The following is a 27,873-nucleotide window of genomic DNA, read 5'->3' as shown; positions in this document are numbered from 1 at the left end:
AGACGCTTAACCGACTGAGCCACCCAGGCGTCCCCTGAGTATTTGTTTTTAAGCAGATTTATATAAAGCTTTTAAGATAATGCTTTTAGGGCGCCTGGGTGGCTCAGTTGGTTAAGCAACTGCCTTCGGCTCAGGTCATGATCCCAGAGTCCTGGGATCGAGTCCCACATCGGGCTCCCGGCTCAGTGGGGAGCCTGCTTCTCCCTCTGACCCTATCCCCTCTCATGCTGTTTCTCTCTCTCTCTCAAATAAATAAATAAAATATTTAAAAAAAAAAAAAAAAGATAATGCCTTTAATCCTTAAAAACATCTATAGTACTTATCAGATTTAGTTTAAGAAGAAAGGAAATACTGGCTTTGCACAAACTCTGTAGAGAAGGCTGGGCAGTGGATGGGAACTAGACAACCTTTCTGGTCACTTGTGATCCTAAGAGTTGATGATTTTATAATTTTGAGTATAATCTTGAAAAAAATACAATTTACAAATTAATAAAGCTAGTCGTGGAAAAATGCCCACCTTCACTGAAATCAAAGCCATCAAAAAATAAAACCATAAATCATCAATAATGATCACCATGGTATCATCATCATCATCTTAAATGTTTGAACAAACATCTTAAAGGACTGAACAAACAATACCTGTCATAGGGTACATGCAAGCAACCATTAAATATAATTTTGAGGAAGAATATTTAATGGCATAGGAAAATGTATATGTTGTATTTGGTTAATTCTTTCTTAAAGCACAAAGGTGTAGTCCTACTACATACATATCACTGACTCTAGGTGGTATGACCAATGTTTCTGTGTGTTATTTTTTGTGCTTTTATAATGTTCTTGTTAATGTTCTACAATAAAATTTATATTAAATTTTATCTGGTTATAAAAGTATTTGAGTCGCACACAGTTCTCAAGTACTACACTGCTTTTGAAATTATACATTTCCTTTCAGCATTTAGCATCTGCCATGCTACAACATACACTCAAAAAACTGATTAAAAGAGAATGTATCACCCATAATAATGTAGAGAATAAAGTTATTAAAGCTCTTTAAATAATTTTAGAAAGAAAGAGTAATGAGAATAATTTACCCACAGCAAAAAAATTTAAGGTACCAAGTAAGACATCACTATTCATCTCTACTTGCCTTTAAGTTTTCAACCTTTTCTTCAAATGATTTGAAAGTTGGGGAGTTTCTATGGAGAGAATGAAAAAGAGTTATGTTACAAACACTTAACAAAAACTCACCAGTTTTGCAAACATCATTAGTTGACTGTATTCCTTTTCGCCATTATTCTCAATCAACAAAGAGACAAGACATATTTAACTGTACATATGTGTGCAGGCATACACACAAATCTGCATTATTAGGTAGGATGATCAACTTCTGGTCTAAGATTTCTACAACAATGCTTTCAGTTCCACAAACAGCCTGTCTCAGACATATGGGATAACAGAGTCAAGTGCATGTGTGAGGAGAGAGAACAAAGGCAGGTAAAACATCAGTTCTGTCACTTCAACCATCTAGTCGTGCCACTTTAATTTTGGTGAAGGTACTAGACTCTAAAGGTCAAGTTTAAATTCCCATGTTGCCCTGCAAGAGTCCTACACGAACCCACATCCCCAAACAGGACAAGCAGACCACGTAACGTTCCAAAACAGGGATCCTGGTTCCCAGGGAGCAGCATTAGAGCCGAGGAAAGAGACCAAAAGGAAGGGAGACACGAAGAAAGGTGGTTTTGTCTGCATCACAAGGCTGCCCCAGCTGACAGAGCTCTCTGAGCCCAGGCGAAGCCTCTCCCACGCCTTCACATTCATCCATACTAATTAAGGAAGATCATAGCTCCTATGTTGTTCACATCTGGGTTTCCAAAACTTCTAGACTATCCACCGGACCTCGAATATCCTTCCTATTACCTAGATGAAAAAGGTGAAGAAGGGAACAAGGGGTCTCCTCCCTCCCACAGTGGTGATGGGCAGCCAGTCGCAAGGGGTGGGGCCCCAGATGCATCAGCAGCTCCTGGGAAGCTGTCGGCAATGCAAGTTCTCAGGTCCCACCTCAGGCCTACAGAAATCAGAAACCAGAGGTGGGGCCCAGCAAGCAGGGGGTTTAACAAGCTCTCCAGATAGTTCTGATGAATACTGAAGGTTAAGCCAAGCATATATTGTTAAAAACTCTCTGCCTCTCTAGAGAGGTTAAATGCGGTAATAACATACACCACTTGCACGTGTTTCCTGATGAAAGCGGACTGTGGAATTAAATCGCAGTTGGCTCCAAATGTCACAACGGGATGAGGGAAGCAGAAATGGAAGAAAAGTGGAGCAACTAAAGCTAATGCAGACAGGTGTGGTGGGACACCTTTTACACAAGCTGGGCGAAAGCAGCTTTATTAGATGAGTCGTGTTCACTTTTCCAATGAAGCAGATTAAAGATATGAAACAATTTTATGGGTTTACAAAATGCAATAGAGATAATTCTTTTTTTTTAATCACAAATCTTTAATGGATCTCTTGCACTCATCTTAACATCATAGGAAGAGCGGCTGAATACTGACACAGTGTGGATGCGCAGCTTACTTAGAGCAGAACCCCAGGTCCCTACTTCAGAACAGTTCAAGTTAAACATCTAAATAAAGAATAAGAAAGCATAAGAGCAAGTACATTTTGTAAAAATATACTTTACCTCATAGCAGGCATGCTAATTGAATGTTGAATGGAGCGGATACTAAGAGGCAGCATTAAAAAGAGATAGACATGAAGTTAGTACAGTGATTAGACGTTATAAAACCTTGCTTTCTAGGAGCTTATTCTTTGGGCACCATGAAGACTTAATCTACTTTTTGAGGTGGAGGGGATCAAAGTTATTCCAACATAATTTATTTTTATTCATGAGCCAATTTAAAAAAAATTTTTTTTTTTTTTTTAGTTTATTTATATAATCTCTACACCCAACGTGGGCTTGAACTCATGACCCCAAGATCAAGAGTCACATGCTCCACTGACTGAGCCAGCCAGGCATCCCCTTCATGAGCCAATTTAACCCACATAGTTAATAGAACTAATAATTCACCCTTGCATTTTATAGCACTTTGAACACTCTACAGTGCTTTCCTCTGTGTCTGCAGGGCTTCTAGCACCAAGGCTCAGAAGTTATATGATTCACCCAAGGTCACAGCAGAATCCAGAATGGAACCTGGGTCTTCGGGACTCCTAATTCAATGTTCACCGCCTCCCCTCAAAAAACAAAACAGACACACAGGCACACACACGCACAAGTGAGGCCAGTGAAGGGCTCCAGCAGCTGCCTTTCTCCCACAGATTTGTGATCAGACCAAAATAAATCACCTATTTGACGACTTCAAGTGAGATTCATAGATCACACCTTAGGAGTAGTAACAGTTTTCTAATAAGAGACACTTGTACTTCATCCCAATTAACTAAATGTTCTTAATGCTCATTCAAATAACATTTGGCCCTTTGTTTTACTGGGACCAACTTCTTTCTCTAGGGCAATGCAGTTCACCCACCATTCAGGTTCAAGGCTATCTACTCTCAGCCATCTCCCATGGAGACCACCTCACAAGATGAAAGCACTTTAATTTGGGGGCTCACAAAGTCACTGTAAATTGATGATAATGGTTGCTGCCCTTGAAATATTCTGATGACTGACAGAGCGTTTCTGGTAGGAAATCTTTCCTTCAGTTAGGCTGGACAGTCCAAGGTATTCTCAATTATATTCGAGTATTGCGTGTGTGACTTAGTCTTCTCAAAAAAACCTGTTGTTACAAATGACAATATGTTTCAAGAGAAGCTCCCCCAGTCTAGTTTTGCACTAATATGTAATGACATGGGAGTATGATCTTGATATAAATCAAAATATGCTGGCAGTTCACATAGTCAAGATAATTGGTAAAATATTTGGATATCTTCATACTTAATGTCGTGCATGACACATGCAAAGATCCATATTGCTCACCATTCTCTCTATACTGTAAGAGTGGTAGATACCTTGGGTATAAGACTATTCTAGGAGGAATTTGCTAATTCTTTTCCTGCTTGATCTATTGCAGTGGGCCCGATCCATATTTGAAGGATAGAGATGAATAAAAATTATCCTTCTTAGTTTACAATTCTAATTGTATTAATTACAGTAGTTTACAAGAGTTCAGACCCTTCCAAAGAGTCTGTCTGCATAATCACATTTCCACAGCCACTTTCATCATCATCAGTGATAATAACTGGATCAGTAGAGCTCCAACCACCACAACTAACCTCCTGCTCATCTATAAATTGTTTGGACTGAATGAAAAGAAAAAGAAAAAAAAAAGAGGACAATTAAGGTTCTTATCCTGGGATTTTGTAATTAGGACACTAAGCCACTGGTCAGTTAGTGGCTAAGTACAAGAGCTTAAAAAGTTATGTAGGCTTAAATGTTGAGGAAGACCTTTTTTGGGACCAGGAAGGGCAAAGCTGCAAGGAAGCAGAGGAAGCCAGTTCCCAAAGAGAGGACTGAACAGAAGTAGAGAGAGAGGTAGAGGAAAGGAAGGAGAGACGACCACATGGGGGGCGGGGGGGGGCAGGGTCGGGGAGGAACAGTGGTTTTCTTGGTTTCTGGAAGCGACCTTGATTTCTACCAGCTTTCCAATCAGCAGGGCGAGTCTGGGTGGATCCAGGGTTTGCTTCCTTTCCTTCCCTGGATTCCAAAAGAACTCTCTTTCTGTGCACCACATTCCCCTTCTTAGGTCAGCTAATTTACACAATATTTTGTTCCTCATAACCAAGACTCCTCACAAGAACATTCATTTTGGTAGAAATTACCAAATTCTGGCAAAAGAAGGAGAGTTATGGCTGAATGTGTGATAAACTGCTTGTTCATGGGACTCACAGACTGAATTCAACAGTATCAACAAAATGAAGAAAAAGGTAGAGAAAGGGCAAATTTCAGAAACCCATAGTTAATTTCTAGCCACTGTCCCTAAGCACCCATGTAAAAGCTCATTCCTTCCAATGGCCATTTGGGGAGCTCTGTGCCCCCTGAACCAGCATACAAGCTAGTTAAGAGGGAACGGGGTCAAAGGCAAAGTGGAAGAAATCATAAAATGCATTCTAAATGCATCAAGTTGACCACAGTAAATTCAACATCTGGGGCACAAGTTACTTCAGGATTATCCTATAGAAGAAATCAGCCCTGGGGTTACAAAGGTTGAAAAACGGAATTGTAAACGTCATCTGGAATTATCAGGGGATGGAGAATGTAAACAAGAAGGCAGTGGAGAGCTATGCATGAGTTTAATCAAGGGGTCTCCGCTGATTCAGTAAGAGATAGATGGTAGTGGAACATCAATGTAAGGAGACATCAAGAAGAAAGGGGAAACCGACAAATAAGGTAAATAGGAGAAAACAGTAATACTGGAAATACAGATAATATTTTAGATGTTCAATTTTACAGAAAACCAAGTGAGAAGTTGATAATTTGGGGCACTTAAGTCATTAAGCATCTCACAGGCCCCGATGATTCCTGCAACGTGACTCAAAGAAGAATGTTAAAAATGATCACTCTGAGAAGTCTAAGAAACAATGCAGCATCTCTTGTAAAGGACTTTAGGGTCCTACTTGCTAGTGCTGAACTTCAATTAGCAGCAAAGACAAAGTGAAGAATACACACACTTAATGTTTACGTGGGAATATATAAGGAAAAGCAAGGAAGTGATAACGATAAGCTATTTATTTTGGGATAAATCACTGAGTTGAATTTGGTTGTGAGCACTTTTCTATGTGTTTTACATTTCACAGTAAGATTCAAAATACACTCACTGAACAGAGAACAAAATCAAATTAATACAGATGCATACAAAGTGTGGGTCTCCCTGCATTTGAGGTAGCCATTTTAGTAGGGAGAACAAGAAGTTCCTAGCAATGTCAAGTCCATTCAGTTATTCGAACTTCTCTATAATCCATATTTAGATGAAATTCCATTTTGTTGGTGACTAGTTTGTAATTCAACTATAGGGCGGCTGTTCTTGCACTTCTGGCTTCCCTATGGGAAGTTACACAAAGCTTCAACTTGCCTCAATTTACCTAACTTCTCCAATTTCACTGAAGTTTAAATATAATACAGAAAACTTCAGAAGCAAAAAGCCATGTTGCTGTTGGACCAGAACCGTCTCTAATAGATATATTATGAGAATTAGTTAAAACTATACAGCAGATTCTGTTAAAATTTTTCCAGCTTGGTTGGTAACCCTTAAATATAGTATCAAAAGTAGGAATGTAAATCTGGGTTCCTCAAAACACTGACCAAAAAAGAAACCACTCACTAAATGCTTCTCTACCTTATATTTCCTCTTACTTTAGAAAAGTTATTCTTTTTAAACGCTGAATTGATTTTTTTGTATTTTCCTTGTTTCTTACACAGTCACCCCTAATCACTATAAAGAAGGAGTTATAAAAGAAGGAAGGAGGAGGAGGGAAGGAATAGGTAGGACACAGAGAAAGGAAGGGAAGGGTGAACGGTAAGCATGCTTACTATGTGCCAGGCGCTCTATCTGTGTATTATTATTCCGTTTTGCCCTCACAGTAATTTCTTGACTGAAAGTAATAAACCAAAGTAACTGCCGGGCAGTGCCTAGAGAAGCATATTCTTCAACTATCATTGCTTTGGGGAGGCAAAACAATGCAGAGAAGAAGAATGCAGGCTCCAGAACTAGGGTGTTGCCTGGGTTCAAATCTCAGCCTTCAGCCACTTAGCTGTGTGACCTTGGGGACATCACTTAATCTCTCTGTGGCTCAGTTTCTTCATCTGCACAATCAAAAAACTAACAGCACCTACTTCAGAGGGACTATACAGAGCCTTGCCTGGAACATAATTTTTCACCATTATTAGTACTACTACGGATGACTTCAGTGGAAACACATACTAACATTTATTTCACATTAGATTATATTCTTTAAAGCTTTCACATTGCACCCAGTTGTTATTTCACTGGCAACTTGAACCACACAGTCCAGACCAGAGGCTGGCACATGGTTAGCATTCAAACAAATACTTCTGAATGAAAGAATGAATGAATGAACAACTGTGGTAACTAAAAGTAGGAAATATGGGCATGAGAGGTAGAAAAGTTCAATAAAGCTTCCCAAATTCTGATCAAGAGGTACTCTCTGAAAGAGAAGACGTCATTTCTTTTCCCATTAAGTGGTGGAAATTTTCAGCAAAAGAGAATTGTCTGGAGTAACTTTAATGAGCCCAAAACAAATAAAAAAATATGTAGAGGTTTATATGAAGAAATAAACACATGAAAAGGAGAAACTTCCTTTGGAAATAAAAGCAAAGTTAATAAGCACTTCCTCCTAAAATGTCAAAGGTACTTGACGAACGAGGCTGCTGAATGATTACATTCATTCTGAGGTTTAACACTGGCACCAAGGAAAATGAAAAGGCTCTTTCTCTTTCAAAGTTTCTCTCAAAAAATTAAAGGCATGAGTCAATGCTCAGCATGTATGTATAGAAAATAAGCAAAAGGAGAGGGGTGGATAGGAACAGACTACCTGGGTGGGGGGGGAAGCTGGCTGTCCCCAAAGGGCCTCCCAGGATATTCTCATTACGCTGACCCATGTCTGGCCCCCAGACACCTAACTCTCAGGGCATTCAAAACAGATCTGTCTGTCTCTCTTGTTTCCTCTGCTTCCTCCTCTTCACACACCCACTTGAGGTGTTAGACAAATATCTAAATCCCAAGTGCCAATTTATTAATTGACAATGTGGCATAAAAACTGTTGCCGAGTCTAGTAATTCACGTCAGCAAATCATCCACAGTCCTGTCAGAGAGTGAAATCATTGCCTCAAGCCTGCTGGGTAAGCATGGACTCAAAACAAAGGATAGTTGACAGGATTAACCAACTATTTCAAGCACTTGGCAAAAGCCTCTCGCATCCATCTCCATGGGAGCAAAGGCCTTGCTGGGACTGAAACCCTCAAAATCTACTGTCCAAGCTCCCTCTCCTTGGACAGTTTCTGGGGCCAGTATTTGCTCCCTTGACTCAGTGATCTAAAAGATGTGGTCTTTCTTTATATAGGTTTTCTATTATGTATGTTTTTATGTATTTCTATTATCTATGTTTTCATATATTTGTATGATATATGAATACATTAAATCAAATTACGATCGGGGCTTCTTGGCCTAGAAATGATTTAAGTGTCTTTAGCCAACTTTTAATCTGTGAGAATTATAAAATATAGCTTTCAGAAGATAATCTCACGTCTCTGATTTCCAAGTTTTAATCAAAAGCCTTATTTTAACCTCCATGTATCAATACATAATATATTATTAATGGAGAATAGTCAGAAGAAAGGCAGGCAGGGGCAAGGGGCCCCGTCCTAAGAGAATTATTCTACACAACCCTGGAAGGAGCCCTACACTCTTTCCCACATGAACAACTCCCTGGTAGGTAGATGAGCACATGGACAAAAACCTGATTGGGTGACAGATGCAGGGAGGGTTAATCAGATTAAAACAGCCTGCCAACAATCTCATAAAAACCCCTAAACTTAGAAACGCCAACAGCAACCCTCTCAGGTGCCCTCCCTCTTCTTCGGGAGCTTTGTACTATCCCTCAATAAACTTAACTATCACTCAATAAACTTTGCTTTGGTGCCCACCACTCTTCGTCTGGTCTACCTCTTCATTCTTCAAAGCGGTGTGACCAAGAACCATGGGCACTGAAGGAAAAGAAATCCTGAAACATTATTAGAAACAGGACTACCGGGACACCTGGGTGGCTCAGTCGGTTAAGGACCTGCCTTCGGCTCAGGTCATGATCCCAGGGTCCTGGGAGCAAGGAGCCTGCCGCTCCCCCTGCTTATGCTCTCTCTCTCTCTCTCTGTCAAATAAATAAATAATAAAAATCTTTAAAAAAAATAAGAGAGAAAGAAACAGGACTAAAAATGGTAGAGTATAATCTCAGTTATATATATATATATATATATATATATATATTTTTTTTTTTTTTTTTTTTTTTTTTTTTTTTAAAGATTTATTTATTTTGGGCGGGGAGGGCAGAGAGAGAGAATCCTCTAGCAGACTCCCCACTGAGCATGGAGCCAACTTCGGGCTCAATCCCAGGATCCATGACCTGAGCCAAAACCAAGAGTCTGATGCTTAACCAACTGACCCGCCCAGGTGCCCCTCAATTATATTTTTTAAATGAAATGAAAAAGTGACTGCCTAAAGGAGCTAGAAAAGATCGGCAATACTCAATCTGTTCTGGTCAATTAATAAGCCATCTTATGTACCTTTGCTTAATCTTCTTAAAGATATACAGCAAGAACAGGGACACGTACTGATGAATCATTCCTCAATAGCACTTACATAAATATTCTTATATTTTTGTTTCTATCACATCCAACATTGTTTTACATAATCCAGTGTTAAGAGGGCTCTTCCAGCTTCACCCACTCCAGGTCCCCACTTCCTTCCCCCACTCCATCCGCTCAAAGATTTTAAGGTCTTTCCATACAAGAACCATATCTGATTTATGGTTATATTCTTTGGACCTGTCCACAAAATGCAGTCTGACGTGAGCAGGATGGACTATGTGACTGAATATCTATTCACTCAACTCAAACAACCTTAGATAACATGGTCTTAACAGCTGCCTAGAGCACATGGGACATTTTTAATTGAATACCAAAGATACAGAATCCCCTCCTATTGCTGATTTTATTTTTTTTTTAAAGCAGTTTTAACTTTAAATAATTCAGCATTTAGAGTTGATTTCCTCTGACTTCCAGGGCCAAGTGTCACTAGGACAGAAAAACCTCAGTTCTAAGTACATGTTTCCTTAATTAAGAAGACAGACTATAGCTAGTGACTGCTTGAGAAGACAGTTCGCGTTTGCGGGAACAGAGATGGAGACTACCATGTTGCCTTTCCTGCTTACGCCTAATCCTTCCTCCAACTTTGTTTTCTCTATTAATTGGATAAAACAGTCTGTATGGGAGACAGAGAAGAGGTCTGTTTAACATCACAAAGATTCCTTCTATAATTATAGCATGGTTTGGGCTGACATCTTTTTAATGTGCTTTTTTTCAGCCTAGATTATTTTTCCTTTTGCAACCGTGAAATTTCCTTACATGTATAAAGAATATAACTAGTGTAAAGAAATTAAAAAATAGTAAAAACTATAAGCTAGTAAAACAAGTATTGAAAAGTTGTGTATTTTATCTTATGTATATTTTACCACAATAAAACTAATATTCAGAGTAACCTGTATAAGTCGGGAGACTAACATCATGAGACAGTACATATGCAATCTATTACAGATACTTAATGGGCCCCACGTGAAGGAGAATTCCAACATCCTTACAAAAGCACCAAAGAAATTAAAGCATCAAAAACAAACAAAGTCAGACATTAAAAGGGAGGAATTCTGTATGCCATGGTTAAGCTGCTTCTTTTTACCAAAAAAAAAAAAAAAAGTAAGAAATGTCAAAATCATTTCCATATCCCTGAACCACAGTGTCAAATTATTCTTTTAATTTTATCCGTTACCCATGGGATACAAGAAACCCTCCCTTAAAAATAGGTATGCACTAGAGAAAAAGATATTCCAAATGCAAAAAGAAGTATGTAGTAGACAAACACAACCATTGAACGTGGATAATAATCTAATTAAGCACACTTGTTGTCTTAGACAGCGGCTAAGCTGCAGGGATGGTTCAAGCTCTCCTTACCTAAAGGAATGTGAAAAGGCTTGCAATCTGCAAGAAGCCACAGTAAGCATTAAAAAAGAAAGGAAGTTCTGGTAAATCTAAAACAATGAAATAACCTACTTTTTTAAAAGTTGTGTAAGTTTTTAACTGGACTCTAAAGTGCTATACAATCAAGCTGGCATAAAAAGAAATGAGAGCACCAACAAGATGTATATAAATTGTCAAAAGAATCCCAGTGAGCTATGTTTATTACACAATGCTTAAAATGATGCTAGTTCAGATATAATAAGCAAGCCATTTGGTTTTTTGGTACAGAGTAAATAATACATTGATTGCCAAACTTATTCAACCAATCATTCCCCACAAACGAAAACACAAAGTCATGCAATCTGAGGGTTTTGTTGATAAAACAAAAAAACTTTCATGCCAAGAGAAGCACAGCAAATTTAAACCATGTTTGTCACTTTCAGAGCTATTCTAATCAACATGGGGGGTGCTGCAGGAGGGGGAACACACAAAAACACTGTGGTTTTATCGAAACTGCCACAAAAATTCTGCAGACTAATCTACAATATAAATGCAAAATGAAAAGCAAAGCTCAATAACAAGATCTGGGCCTAAGCATGGATGTAGAGAGAGCTTACAAATTAATACACATCAGTACACAGATAAGCATGTCATAATCACACCACGGTGTAACAATGTCCCACAGAACTGAAGGCAGGTCTCAGTCCAAGCGTGCAGTCAGTGCTCCTGAACGTGTCCCCAGCAGGACAACAGGCTCGGCCCACAACCACAAACTTGCAACTACAAGAGACATACTTACCCTGCATGATCAGGAAGGACTAAAAGGACAGAAGTACACAACCAGAATTTTCCAACAACCTTAAATGTATTCGTAAGATGATTATTTTGAATGCTATGCCTAAAAGTTGGAAGGCTACACCTAAAATAATTTAGGCAATATTTCAGGTCTGGTTTGAAGGAGTGGGCTCCCTCACCAGAAAAGAGGAGAATCCAGCATTATCCACAGCCCAAGTCGGGAAATAAATGCAACCACAACATACTTTAATTTGCCTCAGCTACTTAATAAGCAAGGAGAAATGAGGACATACTTTACATCTTCCAGCTTTTTGGTGATGACTGATCCAACAGATGAGAAAGCAGCTGACGCCTTCTGTCCAGCCTGAGATAAGGTTTCAGATGTCTTTTTGTATCTACATTGAATTATAAAAGAACAAAGAAAAGTTAAGCTAACCTTTTCTAATAGCAGTTATTTAAAGCACAATCACCAGCTCTTGGAAAGCGCTCAAAAATTAAACAAATTTTTTTTTACAACATCCAAACTCCTTCACAATCACCAGGTGGGCATCATCAACTCGCCTGCTCCTTACCCCTCATTCGGGTGCTGTCTTCAGCAGTTCCCTAGGATGGCCACATAGATAGATGCCTATAAAGGCAGGGCCAAGGAAATCAGGGTACAGGGCAAAAACATTCATGGAGAAAAGATGAAAATGAGCCAGAGGCTGAAAGAAATTATACCTCTTACTCTCTTCCACTGAAGCCAAACAAAACAAAAATGAAATCAAATTCCTCACATGCCTTTTATAACTGTATCTCCTAAAAAGGGACCAGAAGCAAGGTAAGGCTCATGTGTACCTTATTATTCAAATAAATTATATGGACTATAAAGAATTTTTTTTTTTTTTTTTTTGCATGTCTGCAGAGCTACCAAATAAGGACTTGTAGACTCTTGGCAGAGTACGTATAAGCTGCGACACTCAAAATGACTTGAGTGTGATATTTGCTAGGACATAAAGCTAGCATTACCACCTCCCTCTCCCCATCTACCCAGGGATCAGTGAAGGGAAAATAAAAACAAACGAATATGGTAGCCACAAAGAGGTTAAGATCCTCACGTTATAGAAAGGAATGCTCAGGCATTTTTACTTATCCCATCAAGATGAAACACTAAAACAAAAAGTTTATGGTGATACACAAAGAATCATTTCCTGGACTTCTGCGGGTAGAAAGTGGCTCAAAGGGAATGGACACCCTAGTGCTGTCCTGTCAGGATGCCGTCAGCCTCACTGCTGCTGGTCACGAGCTCAGCACCGGGGACTCAAAATACAAATGACAAAGAACACACTTCAGAATCTGTTCCTAGAAGCTTGCTCCTCCTGGTGCTGGGAAACAAAACTGCATCGTGATAATGCCATATCAAAATCTGTGTAATCAAAAAGACAAGAAGATTAAGGGGCTTCTGCCACCAGCACCTATGAGAGGCGATGAGCCAAGAGTCTTATGCTACGTATAGAGCAGATGAAGGAAGACTTGGCTCTGTACTTGGTCAACCCGGAGTTCGAATCCTGCCCCCCACATTTTTGAGTTTTGTGACCTCAAACCTTACCTGATCCTGTTTCCTTATCTCAGGCTACCTCACCTCCCACCCTATTTGGTCATTTTGAGGACTACGTGACACATTTTTGGCAAGTCAATATACAACACTGTTGGAACTTATTTGTTATTACTTCAACTCACAGACGAGGCTGGGTTTTCTTTCTATCCCCTAGAACAGTGTGGAAGACCAGAGTTAGAGAAGAGTCAGGTACACTTGAGGACTGGGCGGGGAGAGCCCTGTGTAGTACAAAGAAAAGTTGCAGGAGCATCCTCATCCCCTTTCAATTCTCCCGCCCAGACAAAAGGAGCAAAAGTGTCCTTTACATTCTCTAGAAAAAGGTACGATCAAGGGAACGTACGCAGATGTTGCTGTCACATCCTGCCAGCCTTTGGCAATGTTCTGTTTTAGTTCCTGTAGTGAATTGATCCCAAGTTTCCGTTTGATCTCTGCTAGATGTTTCTCTTTGGCTGCTAACACTTGAGACAGAGTCTGGATTTCTTCTTCTACCTATGAGAAAGGGGGTGGGGTAAAAATACAGCAAGAGTCATTCAATAAGTGAAGATTATTAATGCCAAACTGTGCTCAAAATTCTAGAGTCGTTTAAAACCATTTTTTGATTCATTTATCTGTCTCTTTAAAAACAACATATAGCGGGGCACCTGGGTGGCTCAGAGGGTTAAGCGTCTGCTTTCAGCTCAGGTCATGATCTCCAGGTCCTGGGATCGAACCCCATGTCAGGCTCGCAGCTCAGTAGGGGGTCTGCTTCTCCCTCTCCCTCTGCCTCTCCCCCTGCTTGTGCTTTTTCTCTCTCAAATGAATAAAATTTTTAAAAAACAAAAACAAAAAACCAACATATAGCATGTTGTTAAGTAAACTGGTTACATGCCGATCTCTCCTATAGAGCTTCTCTTTTCTCTTCTTTTTTTTTTTTTTTTTGGAGAGAGAGAGCATGTAAGTGGGGGGAGAGGGGCGGAGGGAGAGAGAGAATCTCAAGCAGGCTCCATACCCAGTGCAGAGCCTGACATGGGGCTCCATCTCACAACCCTGAGGTCATTACCTGAGCTGAAATCAAGAGTCTTTTCTCTTCTTTTTATTTCTATCTTGAGTTGTCCTCAGTCTTCTCCTCTCTCTCTATACTTCCTTACTCTGCTATCTCATGGAAGCTGAGGGCTCAAACCTCCACGCAGATAATATTCAAATTATTCTAACATCCACTCTTCTGACCCCTGGTCTGCATTTCCAGATGGACACTTCCACTTGAATGCCCACAGAACTCATATTTGTGTACCAAATCAAACCACTCTCCCCTAAAACATGCACAGCCAAGCCAAATCGAAATCCAACCTTCCTGTACATTTCATATGAGTTTATACTGGAAATGTCTGTCCCAGGGCCTGCCAAAGCCACAGCCATAAACAAATCAAACTGTCTCCCCCAGAGAGCCCCACAGAAGTCCCGCATGGACCCCTTGATGCTGACCGACCAGCCTTAGCTGGACAGTTAGAGAGGTAAGCCCCTGACCCAAGGACAGCCAACCAATCGAGTGGCTACCACCCAGTGATGTGCCTGCTGTAAAAAGATGCTCCACTAATCATGGTTTCTCTCATTCAGGAATCCAGTTTGAGAAACTGAGATAACACTGGGAGTAGAAGCTAGAAAGACTTGGATAAAGAAGCCCTAAAGTACAGGTAGGGCACAGTGAGATGAGGAGATATGGAAGCTTAAAAATATTTGAGGAGGCCAAAACTCCAAGCAGAAGCTAGGGAGAACAGAAAATGACTTAGCAGAAGAAAAGCCCGAGTCAGAAAAACAGAGAGCAAGAGGCAGACCCACCAGGACAAAGAGAGCTCACTGGGAAGAGACCTTCTGTCCCAGGAAGTTGAAAAAGTGGGACGGTCATTAATATTCAAGACCCTTAAGAAAGATGGCTTCTCTTGGCTTGTTGCAAAGCCATATTCTCAGCCTCGATCTCACACTTCTATGATTCCAAAGACAGCATGGCCTTTGAAAACAATATATAGTGGGGGCGCCTGGTTGGCTCAGTTGGTTAAGTGTCCAACTCTTGGTTTCGGCTTAGGTCATGCATGATCTCAGGGTCCTGATATCGAGCCCCAACGTTGACAAGAGTTTGCTTGTCCCTCTCTCTCTGCTCCTTCCCTCCCCGAATAAATAATTTTAAAAAAATAAAATAAATAAAAACAACATATAGCGTTGTTAAATAAACTGTCTTCACTGCTGATTAAATCTTTACAGAACACAAAATGAAGAAAAATAGTACTCAACAAAAGGAGAGAAGAATAAATCAAATGTGAAGTGGCTAGCAAAACAAACATAGCTGTTTTTTTTTTAAGATTTTATTTTTATTTATTTGAGAGCACGAGAGAGACAGAGAGTGGGAAAGGGAGAGAGAGAGAGCGTGCACAAGCAGAGGGGAGGGGCAGAGGGAGAGGGAGAAGCAGGCTCCCAGCTGAGCAGGGAACTGGATGATGCAGGGCCTGATGCAGGGCCTGATGTGGGGCCCGATTCCAGGACCCTGGGATCATGACCTGAGCCAAAGGCAGATGCTTAACCAACTGAGCCACCCAGGTGCCCCAACAAACAGTTCTTAAGAGGGCATTAATTAGAAGGTAGGTCCAGTACAAAAATAATCCTCTGTGCTTGTCAGACAGGACCTCTCATTCTGTACCAGTTTTGGAAGTCACATTTAAGTGGAATATGAAAAGAAAAAGGCAACAATGAATGAATGAGGTTCAAAATCAAGTAAATTAAATGATTTGCCCTAAGTCATCAAACTAATAATGCAGGAACCAGAATTTCAAGCCCAGGTCTTCAGGCTCCACTTCTCAGTTTACTGGCTAATTCTCTTTGCACACTATTAGCTTTCCATTACCTCCTTCTCTACCCCAACTCCAACTTTTCATATACTCCAAAGAACAGACTTAAAAGATAAATACCCCTTGACACTTCCCTGAAGTTTCCTTTCCCTAATGACAGTTGAAGAGAAAGACCACTATAAATCTTACTGAACAATACATGACCCAGTGCATTCCCCACCTTTGTTGGTTAGATTGTGCTGCCAACATACCTAGCTCAACACATCATAGCTATCATTCTTTAATTCAACATATACATTACATATTATATATATAAAATACACACATTTTTAAAATAGGAGAAATATATATATATATAAAAGAATGACCTTTAAAGCACAAAGAATATATCTGATAAGGACCTAGTATCCATAACATATGGATAAAATACTTAGGAATAAATGTAAGGAAATATAAGACTTGTACACTGAAAACTACAAAACACAGCTAAAAGCAAAATTAAAGACATCTTAAATAAATGGAAAGATATTCCATGTTCAATGATTGGAAGACTTCATATTGCTAAGATGCCAATACTCCCCTACATCAACCTACAGATTCAATAAAAGCCTATCAAAATCCCAAGGGCACGTTTCGTGGGTAGAAAAGTAGATTCCAAAATTCATAAGAAATTGCAAAGGACCCTAAATAACAATTTTGAAAAAGAATAAATTTCAAAATTACTACAAAGCTATAGTAATCAAAATGGTGTGGTACTCTCAGAAGGATAAACACAGAGATGAATGTAATAGAACTGTAGGTCCAGAAGTAAACCTTTACATCAATGGCAATTGATTTTTCACAAGGATGCCAAGAGCATTCACTGAAGGTAGTATCTTCAACAAAGGGCACTGGGAAAACTAAATATTTACATGCAAAAGAAAAAAGTTGGACCTCTACCACAAACCATAAATAAAAATTAACTTGAAATAGATCAAAGGCTTAAATATAAGAGCTAAAAATCTTAGAAGAAAACATAGGGGTAAATCTTCATGCTCTGAGCTTTGGAAATGGGATTCTTGGATATAACACCAAAAGCACCAGCAACTGAAGAAAAATTAGATTTCATCAAAACTTAAAACTTACATGCATTAAGATACTATCAAGAAAGTGAAAAAACAACATAGAGAATAGAATATTTGCTAATCATGTATCTGATAAGGGTCTAATATCCAGAATATGCAAAGAGCTCTTATATCTCAACAAGAACAACAACAACAGAAAACAAACAAAAACAGGGGCGCCTGGGTGGCTCAGTTGGTTAAGCGACTGCCTTCGGCTCAGGTCATGATCCTGGAGTCACAGGATCGAGTCCCGCATCGGGCTCCCTGCTCGGCGGGGAGTCTGCTTCTCCCTCTGACCCTCCCCCCTCTCATGCTCTATCTCATTCTCTCTCTCAAATAAATAAATAAAATCTTAAAAAAAAAAAAAAGAAAAAGAAAACAAACAAAAACAATTAAAAGAAGGGGCGCCTGGGTGGCTCATTCGTTAAGCGTCTGCCTCCGGCTCACATCATGATCCCAGGGTCCTGGAATTGAGCTCATGTCGGGCTCTCTGCTCAGGGGGAAGCCTGCTTCTCCCTCTCCCATTCCCCCTGCTTCTGTTGCCTCTCTGTCAAAATAAATAAATAAAATCTTTAAAAAAAATAAAACAATTAAAAGAAAAACTGGGCAAAGGATTTGAATAGTCATTTCTCCAAAGAAGACAGACAAATGGCTAATAAGCACGTGAAGGCTCAATATCACTGGTCACTAGGGAAATACAAATCAAAACTATAATGACATACCACTTAACAATCACTAGGATGGTCATAATCAGAAAGACAGAAAATAACAAATGTTGGCAAATATGTAGAGAAATTGCTGACTGGGATGAAAAACGGTGTCCTTGCTCTGGGAAACAGTTTGGTGGTTCCCCAAAAAAGTTAAACATGGAATTACCATTTGCTGCGGCAATTCCAGTTCTAGGTATATACCCAAAGGAACTAAAAACAGGTGTTCAAACAAATACTTTTTTTATACAAATGTTCCTAGCTCAGTATCTACAACAGTAAAAATGTAGAAACCACCCAAACATCCATCAACACACAAACAGATAAACAAAATATGGTAGATACATATAATGGACTATCATTCAACCATAAGAAATAATAAAATACCAGGGGCTCCTGGGTTGCTCGGTCGGTTGAGCATCCAACCAGCTTTTTTTTTTTAAAGATTTTATTTATTTTATTTGAGACAGAGAGAATGAGAGACAGAGAGCATGAGACGGAGGAGGGTCAGAGGGAGAAGCAGACTCCCCGCCGAGCAGGGAGCCCGATGCGGGACTCGATCCCAGGACTCCAGGATCATGACCTGAGCCGAAGGCAGTCGCTTAACCATCTGACCCACCCAGGCGCCCGGAAACTGTTATTTTCTATTGTGCTTTATTTATTTTTTTTTAAGATTTTATTTATTTGAGAGAGAGAGAATGAGAGAGAGCGAGTACATGAGAGGGGGGAGGGTCAGAGGGAGAAGCAGACTCCCTGCCGAGCAGGGAGCCCGATGCGGGACTCGATCCCGGGACTCCAGGATCATGACCTGAGCCGAAGCCAGTCGCTTAACCAACTGAGCCACCCAGGCGCCCCTACATCCAACCAGCTTTTGATTTCGGCTCAGGTCATGATCTCAGGGTCGTGGGATCAAGCCCTGCGTAGGGCTCCGGGTGCAGCACAGAGTCTGCTTGTCCCTCTCCCTCCCCTTCTGCCCCTCCCCCTAGATCATGTTTGCACACGTGCTCTCTCTCAAATAAATAAATAAATGAAATCTTTTAAAAACATAGTAAAGTACCAATACACAATACATGCTATAAGAATGAACCTCAAAAACACTACACCAAGTGAAAGAGGCCACATACAAAAAGTAACATATACGATTCCTTTTAAATAAAATATCCAGAGTAAGTAAAGCCATAGAGACAAGGCATAAAGCAGGTTATTGCTGCCAGGGGATGAGGGAAGGGCGAATGAGGATGCCAGTTTAATGAGTGTGGGTCTCCCTTGGGTGTGATGGAAACGACACAGAGGTGACAGCAGCAGAAGACTGAAAGTGCCCACTGCCATGGAGTTGTGCACTTTTAAATGGTTAATTTCAAGAAAAAGAGAGAAAGGAAGGGAGGGAAAGAAGGTTCCAAGTGCCCACCTATATCCACAACACAGCAAAGGGGAGAGAACAAAGCCACTGATGCAGCTGAAAAGCCAAGTGCACTAGACCTAGTGCAGCCCCTCAGGTGATATTCACTAGGGCTCCTCTCGTTTCCTCCTTCACATCCTACTTCTCAGACCCACTTCACCCCTTAGATACCTTTTTTCATATAAAAAGAAACCGATTATCACGCTCTTCTATTTCTTCTCCCCCACTCCAGACCTCTAGGACAAGTAAATATATGTTGCTTTCTCTCCCCTGGAACAGAGGATGAGATGTTACCATGTGCTTTAGAAACACAAATGGCATTGTACGTGCAAAGCATGAAGTTCCAAAAGGAATGCTTCTTTACCTTTGCCAGTTCTCTTCTTAGCTCTTCTTGCTCCTCCTCTGACAGGGTCTCTGTGGCACTGATCGTAGCAGCAACATCTTCTCCTTCCTCAGGTACTGGGTCTGTTCTCAGCAGACCTTGTTGGGGATTAAAAAAAAAAAAAAAGTCTGTAAGGTATGAGAGCTAAGTAAAATTCTCCTTTAGGCTCCTCCACCACCCCAGCGAGAATAAAAACCAATTAGACTGGACCCATACATCAACCTTCTGTACCTTCAAATGACCCGGCTCTTCCTGCAAAGGACAAAAGAAAAGTCTCAGCTACCACTAAAAACCACCCAATTATACTCTGCCAAAATATGAATTTAGAAAAGAGAGCATTCACATAGCTTGTTCTTTTGCTCAGTCACAATATAGTTACTGCAAAGTAGAAGAGTTAAGAGGCCAAGAGTGGGATCTTGCCAAGGCTTTAAATGCTACACCCTAGTAAATCAGCATGACTAATAATTCACACTAACAAGGGGTTTGTAAATGTCTCTAGCTTCCTCTGCTAATCAAATCCAGCATTTAATCTCAGTCAAGAGCTGAACAAACTCAATACCTACAGAAATTTTATTAAAAAAAAAAAAGAAATTGTATTACATTTCTTTCCATTGTTAGTGGAGGTAGGAAACTCCCGTAGCTTAAAAAAAAACAAAAACAAAACAAAACAAAAAACTATATATCTCATCCAGATAACCCTGAAAAGTTGTAATGTATACAGAAATGACCAACAGCGGGGCGCCTGGGTGGCTCAGTCATTAATCGGCTGCCTTCGGCTCAGGTCATGATCCCAGGGTCCTGGGATCGAGCCCCGCATCAGGCTCCCGGCTGGGTGGGAAGCCTGCTTCTCCCTCTCCCACTCCCACTGCTTGTGTTCCCTCTCTCATGTCTCTCTCTGTCAAATAAATTAAAAAATCTTTAAAAAAAAAAAGAAATGACCAACAGCAACACAGAAGTTTTCCACATTATTTAAGATCAACTAGGCACAGTCACTCCCCTGGAATAGAGCCAACCACTATGAGTCCTTCACCCTGAAGAACCTGGTACTTCTTGAGTGGCCAAGGAGGCATTTGGCCCTCAACGACTCTCTTCTCTGCTGCCTAACCACCCATGCACAAGGCTAGGGTGAAGTCAACAAGCACCCCCCAAAACCTTGGGTGTAAAATTTAAGATGGCACCAAAAACTCGATATAAATAATTTTAATACTTCAATGCAATATTTTTTTAAAAAATCAAAGTTAATTCAAAGAATCTATAATGAACAAAATATCAAAATTTTAAATAGGCTCAGTATCAATGACTTTTCCTTCTGCCTCAGGCTCCAAAATGGCTTTGCACAGTACCATTCCCGATCTTGTCTCTGTTTAAAAGTTTAGTATTTTGTTTATCATGCTTTCATTTTGATTTTTCTGAAAACTGCATTAACATACTATTGGTCTTGACTGCAGAGCATCTGGGTGCCCCCTTAAATTTTACAAACTCAGGCAGGTGGCTGCTGGCCTCACTTGCCTTATCCTAGTCATAGTCCTGCCCATGCATCCCCCTGTCACAGAGGTCTGTGTTTTCACAGTCTCCTCTGGCAACAGATTTTTGGCGTAGGGAACCAGAGAAAGGTCTCTCCTTTTCCTGCTCTTCGCCTCTTTCTGCCAGTGGGCGTTACAGCAATCGCAGACCCCCACCACCCCCACGTCCATTTCTGAGAAGCGCTAGTTCAGCCATAGCAGGGACATGGCATCCTGCCCAGATCAAAATGCCAGGCAGCGGAAGACAGACTTCACAGGCAGGTGGAAAGGCAGGAGGGAGAATAACGACACTGTTCAACAAGCAGCCAGTGCCACGGCAAACCTAAAGGAAGTATATGAATCAATGACACAACCTGTATGCCCACTGTGTAAAAGGTACGAAGCCACCTGTTACAGGGTCTATCGCATATTAACCGCTAATGGCACCTAATAATTATAACAGCATGAGCGTAACAGCACCAAAACAGTGCCTACCTGAAAGGTGTTTACAGAACTGTTAAAGGAGTAAAAGTAGTACAAATAAGACAATTCAAAAACAAACCGGAGTGGGAAACAGAATATGATTAAGCCTTCTAATGCACAGACAGTATGTGACGGGTACAATCGGTAGATGGAAAAGCTCAATGAGTAATTGCTTCTGTAGGCCCCCTCTAAAATATCTTCAGACTGCCCAAGTAAGACTTCTGTCTTAGAGACAGAACAGAAATCTGATTATGTCACTCTCCAGCTTACAATCCTTTAGTGGTGGGTTCCCTGTTGTTTTCCAGACAAAATTCAACCCCGTCGTTTAGCACACAGGCCTTACTGGGCCCTGGTATCTGCCACTGGAACCCTCATACTCCAACCCCAGCCAAATCGAACTGTGGATAAGGTATGTACTATCAGAAATCACTGAGAAGGGCCCGTGTATGCTTGCAAATGCATCCCCTATGCCAGATCATGTGACGAGAGAGTATGAGACTGAGGATGGGAGAGGAGTATATGGAGCAATCATATAACACAATATAGGAAGAACCACAACAGAGTTGATTATAAATATTCTTTGTTTTATTTTGAAGGTTTTGTTCAGACTTCTCAAGTCTCCAACCAGAACAGGGCTCAAAAAAAAAAAAAAAAAAAAAAATCCAACAAAACTCTGGTGCTAAACCATGCTTTAAAATACAAAGGCTCTTTCATGCTTTTTAATAAATACTAGCTTGCGAATCTGCTTAAGGGGAAAAATGTAATATCTAATTACTAATAGCACTTTATTGCACAGCTGCCCAATTCCAGAAAGAATCTAGGGGGATTCTGATACTATTCAAGTATTTAGTTAGGCTACCAGGGAACATAAATTTCTCAGAAAAGGGGATCATGTAGTTGTCCACAGTTGGCTTCAGGACTTCCAAGATGACCTTGAGATTTTATATTCAGAATCATTAGTAACTTAGTAATTACAGGTTTTGTTTTTCCCATATTAGCCTGTAGGTGGCAGCAAATTATCAACGTTCAAATTTTAAGGTGTTGTTTGTTTAAGGGTAATCAAACGGAGGGTTGGGGGATGTAAAATGAAGAACACAAAGGAAGAACAGAAAGGCAGATACCAAAATCACTGGCAAAACATGACAGTCACGACTTAGGAAAATTATTAATAACCACAGCCACCACCACAGAGTGCATTCTATGTATATTCAAATCAGAACTAAGTGGTCCAAATACATGGTATCATTTACGTCCACCACTTCTGTGATGCGGAGATCTACCAGTTCCGGGAGGAAACGAAGCTTACCAAGGTTAAGCAACTTGCCCATGGTAACACACCTGAATGTATAGTGGGGTTACAATTTTGAACCTAGACAGCTCGATCTGAAAGTATAGGCTTAAAATCAGTATCTCCAAAGGACAAATGAGGACAAGAGTAGGGGGCTGAAGCTCCGACTTGTAAGAGATCTAGAAGCAATAGTAATTAAGACTCTGTACAAAGGAAAAGAACCTGGCAGAGTAGGACAAAAGCAATCTCTTCCCTTCCAAATGTATAGTTTCTCCAAACTTGGAGCCCTAGAAGTTTTTCTAGATATTATCCAATTTCCCCCTATGTTCAGGAAGAGTGTAATATTTATTGTAGAGGCAGAGTGTGGCTTTGGGGAGAAAAAAAATATTAACTTCTCATTCACAAGTTGGGAAGCAGGAGCATTTTAACATATAATTACTTAAACCATAAGTACGCCAAAAAAATTCTTATTCGATCATTAATTTTAATAGTTCTCCTCAGAATCTGATAGAAAACTGTTTTTAAAAGATGCCAAGAGGAACAACATATGATTAATATTTATTGAGGTCTAATCCACCAACCAGGGAGATTCACATTATCTCATTCTGAAAAAAAACATCTTAGAACCAACACCTGATGAAAGGAGTACAATTTATCTCCACTAGGAAAGAGAGACCCTCTGAGGTTAGTAATCTGCCCAGAATCACAGGTGAGATTAAAATGCAGGTTTTTCGGACTCCAAACTCTTGCTCCTTCACAAATACTTTTTCTTAGAGAAATTCCAGGGAGCAGGGAGGACGAAGGGCAAGCTGGAAGCAGAGGGCTGGGGAGGGACTTCCAATGTCCCCCGAGGGTGTAAGAACCCATGTGGATTCCTGGCTGAAAGTCACAGATGCGCCTGGGTTGCTCAGTCGTTAAGCGTCTGCGTTCTGCTCAGGTCATGATCCCAGGGTCCTGGGATCAAGCCCCACATTGGGCTCCCTGCTCCATAGGAAGCCTGCTTCTCCCTCTACCAGTCCCCCTGTTTGTGTTCCCTCTCTTGCTATGTCTCTCTCTGTCAAATAAATAAAATCTTAAAAAAAAAAAAAGTCATGGATACAACTGTAGAGCCCTAGTGACAGAAAACTGGGGATAATTTGTTCCTTCTGGTTGTTCCTATTTTAGCCACCTCCATAATTCCTGTAGTTGTGCAAAGAGTTTGCCTGTCTCCCCTCTCGAGTTACGTAGCAGAGAGAGCCTGGAGCCCACTGACCAACAGGCAAATGGCTAGGTGCCCAGGTGAGAGTCCCACTGCCAGGGGAGTGACAGGGAAGATGAACAGAGACCGGGGGATCACGCCCCATCAATCCTAAGACACAATTTTTTCCTTTATATTTACAACTTTGAACTCGAGATGCACTGAACAGGCAATCGGTTAAGCAGTCCTTGTGGCACAGTTGTTTGTCACCTGTAAACATGCTCCAAAATTGGCAAAATGGGTGTCAGGGACTGAGCACATCACAGACCTCTCTTTCAAGGTCTGTGTGGGAGGAAAATAAAGCAAGACATGGATTATTCCCAGTTGAAAAGCAATTCCAGTAAGTTAGGAAATGCACGGGAAGGTGTTTCAGGAAAACTCTAAGTTGGTTTACTCTAAAAAATATGCACAGGAGTGTTATGGTCAACATATACGTCTGAATAAACCGAAAAGAATGTTAACAAGCATAAAAAATTTTAAGTAAAATTAAAGCAATGTCTCTTAATCTTTCAACTTGCAGCAATTTCTCCCCTTAATGAACAAATTATAATGGTACATCCTAAAATCCATAGTGTCTTGGAAGAGATGAAATATAATACTCCACACTTCTGAGAACTTATTAGTAATGTGAGGAAAACGAAGTGCTTGGGTCTTTGGCTGCAGTGGAAATGTGTGTGATGAGCAAGCATGGTGGGAAAGAACAAGGAAGAATGGAAAAAGATTTCAGTCTTGAATATGTCCCTAAGTCCAGACTATAAAGTCCTGAAGTCAACATCCTTGTCTTTTCATCTCGGTACTCATGGTGCCAAGAACAGAGTAAATGTTAATGCTTTATTTGAACTGATTTACTGGTTAAAGATTTATTCAAATGAAGTTCCTCTTTACTTTCCCATGCATACCCCCCCATTCGACATATACTCCCAAAAATTTCAACCAGAAAAAGAAGCAAAAAAGCTTTTTTTTTTTTTAAAGATTTTATTTATTTGAAGAGAGAGACACAGCGAGAGAGGGAACACAAGCAGGGGGAGTGGCAGAGGGAGAAGCAGGCTCCCCGCCAAGCAGGGAGCCCGACGCGGGGCTCGATCCCAGGACGCTGGGATCATGACCTGAGCCGAAGGCAGACGCTTAACGACTAAGCCACCCAGGCGCCCCCAAAAAAGCCTTTTTTAAATACAAATTTTGAATCTACAATTAAAATTAAGGCATGATTTTGAGTTTGGTGAGTACCTTTCTGCTCGGGTGCTATAGATGCAGCCCAGGCCACCGCACCCTGGAGCAGGCACCCAAACATTTCCCTTCAGTTCACCTTTGACCTTGTATCCAATTTAAGACCAACTGCTTCTCCTCAAGACTTTCTACAACTATCATTTAAAAACTTTTTAGCCATTTTCATATAATGATCTGAAAAAATTTTGCATCATGTTACTTAAACACTTTATTCAATAAGATGAGGACATTGGGGTCGGGGATTTTTTTAAAGAGTAGATAAAGCATGAACTTTGAAATTAGATGGCTCTGTAGGTTGACTTGTGTCCCCCCAAAAGATACATTTCATTTCCTAACCCCCAGGACCTGCAAATGTGTTTTCACTTGGAAACAGGTTTTTGCAAATATAGCCAAGATGAAATCACAGTAATTTAAGGTGGGTCCTAATCCAATGTGTCCTTATAAGAAGAAGGAAATTTAGACACAGAAACCCAGAGAGAACAACACGGAAACATACAGGCACACAGAGGCCCAGGGACCACTCCCCGTGATAACGGAGGCAGACGGGAGGGACACAGCTGCAAGGCACAGAACGTCAGGATTGCCAGCAACCACCACGAGCTAGGATGAGGCAAGGAAGGATTTCCCTACAGAAGGAGCACCGCTGACACCTTCATTTTGGACTTCCAGCCTCCAGAACAGAGACAGAACACATATCTGTTGTTTTAAGTCACTCAATTTAGAGCACTTTGTCACGGCAGCCCTAGGAAACCAGCACCCCCCCAAAAAAAACCATTACGTATTTAAAAAACAACACGCACGCAATACCACCTGGCTCTCCAGGTTTTTGTAAGAACAGTGTAAAGGATTATGAACAGGGAGAGTGGGCAGACAGTAGATGTTCAGTAAGGATGCGCTATTGCCCCACTTTTCCATGTGCTACAAGTCGGCCCAGTTACTTCCTGTCTCCTCTTCCATGAAGCATGGCTCACAGGTCCCCTCATTTCCCGTCTCTCTTTTTTTTTTATTAAAGATTTTTATTTATTTATTCATGAGAGACAGAGAGAGAGAGAGGCAGAGGGAGAAGCAGGCTCCCAAAGAGCAGGGAGCCCGATGCGGGACTCGATCCCAGGACACTGGGACCATGACCTGAGCCGAAGGCAGACACTCAACCATCTGAGCCACCCAGGCGCCCTTCCCGTCTCTCTTTAACCCCGGTCACCTGGCATCCGCCTCTCCTCTGCATCTTCAACATGACAGCTGTCAATCATGACGTCATTTGACGTCTCCAAGGCATCAGCACTGAACCCCGGTCTGAAATCTCCTCTCCTGTGATACCTCCCCAGATTTTTCTTACCCCTGAGATATGGCTTCATCTCACTCTCCCAGGCATCTACTTCATGCCTCCCCTCCAAACTCACCACTCCTGCCTTGATTCGGGCTCTTGCAATTTCTTGCTCAGATTCTTGCCCCTAAAGCTCCCTAATGGTGTCTGTCCCTCCAATCCATTCACTACCCTGCCACCAGAGTGAACCTCTAAGGTATGACTCTGACCACGGCACTCCCTTGCCTTAAATCCTTCTGGGGCTTCCCACTTCCCAGTAAAGCTCTTGCTCTTGACAATCTGGAGCCCACCTCTCCATCTCCCGCTATTACCCTTACTGCCCAACACAACTCACTGCATCTTCCAACCTGCAGTTCCTACGAAGACATGCTTTTTTTTTAAAGTAAGGTATTAATTCAAAAAGGAAAATAAAGTGCCTCCCATACATTTTTTGCCCATTTGATTTTTTGTGTGGTTAAATACACAACATAAAAGTTGCCATCCTGACATTGGGGGGGGTATGTGCTATGGTAAGCACTGTGAAGTGTGCAAGACTGTTGAATCACAGACCTGTACCTTTGAAACAAATAATAACATTATATGTTAAAAAAAAAAAAAGAAGAAGAAGAAGAAGATATTAGGAAGGGAAAAATGAAGGGGGGGAAATTGGAGGGGGAGACGAACCATGAGAGACTGTGGACTCTGAGAAAAAAACTGAGGGTTCTAGAGGGGACGGGGGGGGTGGGTGAGGGGATGGGTTAGCCTGGTGATGGGTATTAAAGAGGGCACGTACTGAATGGAGCACTGGGTGTTATACGCAAACAATGAATCATGGAACACTACATCAAAAACTAATGATGTAATGTACGGTGATTAATATATTAAAATAAAATTTAGGGCGCCTGGGTGGCTCAGATGGTTAAGCGTCTGCCTTCGGCTCAGGTCATGATCCCAGCGTTCTGGGATCGAGTCCCGCATCGGGCTCCCTGCTCCTTGGGAGCCTGCTTCTCCCTCTGCCTCTCTCTCTCTCTCTCTCTCATGAATAAATAAATAAAATCTTTAAAAAAATAATAAAATAAAAAAATAAAATAAAATAAAATTTAAAAAATAAAAGTTGCCATCCTAACCCATTTTTAAGCATACAATTCAGTGGTATGAATGACATTCACAATGTTGTACAACAACCTCCATCATCTCTTTCCAAATCATGCTCTTTTTTTCTTTTTTAAGTGTCTTTGCACATGTTATTTTCTCTTCTGGAAACCCCCTGCTTATTTCCAAATCCCATTCATTTCA

At 40.8% G+C, this 27,873-nt stretch overlaps 1 protein-coding gene across 2 annotated transcripts in view; it reads right to left on the bottom strand.

Annotated features, from left to right (window-relative positions):
- The window catches only part of TPD52 (tumor protein D52), a 109,621-nt gene that overhangs the window by 6,112 nt on the left and 75,636 nt on the right, over positions 1–27,873 (bottom strand). For both annotated transcript variants that reach the window (XM_045896332.2, XM_045896334.3), the window contains exons 2-5: positions 19,520–19,635; positions 13,471–13,619; positions 11,827–11,928; positions 1,148–1,196 (exon numbers count right to left, since the gene is read on the bottom strand). In XM_045896332.2, coding sequence (XP_045752288.2) covers positions 1,148–1,196; positions 11,827–11,928; positions 13,471–13,619; positions 19,520–19,635 — 416 coding nt within the window. The remainder of the gene's footprint in view (positions 1–1,147; positions 1,197–11,826; positions 11,929–13,470; positions 13,620–19,519; positions 19,636–27,873) is intronic.

This window comes from Mirounga angustirostris, unplaced genomic scaffold, assembly GCF_029215605.1.
Source record: "Mirounga angustirostris isolate CCGP_5_RB_7025 unplaced genomic scaffold, mMirAng1.0.hap1 SCAF_4, whole genome shotgun sequence".
NCBI lineage: Eukaryota > Metazoa > Chordata > Mammalia > Carnivora > Phocidae > Mirounga > Mirounga angustirostris.
The sequence above is the reverse complement of the archived record's forward strand: the minus strand, read 5'-3'. Positions and strand labels throughout refer to the sequence as shown.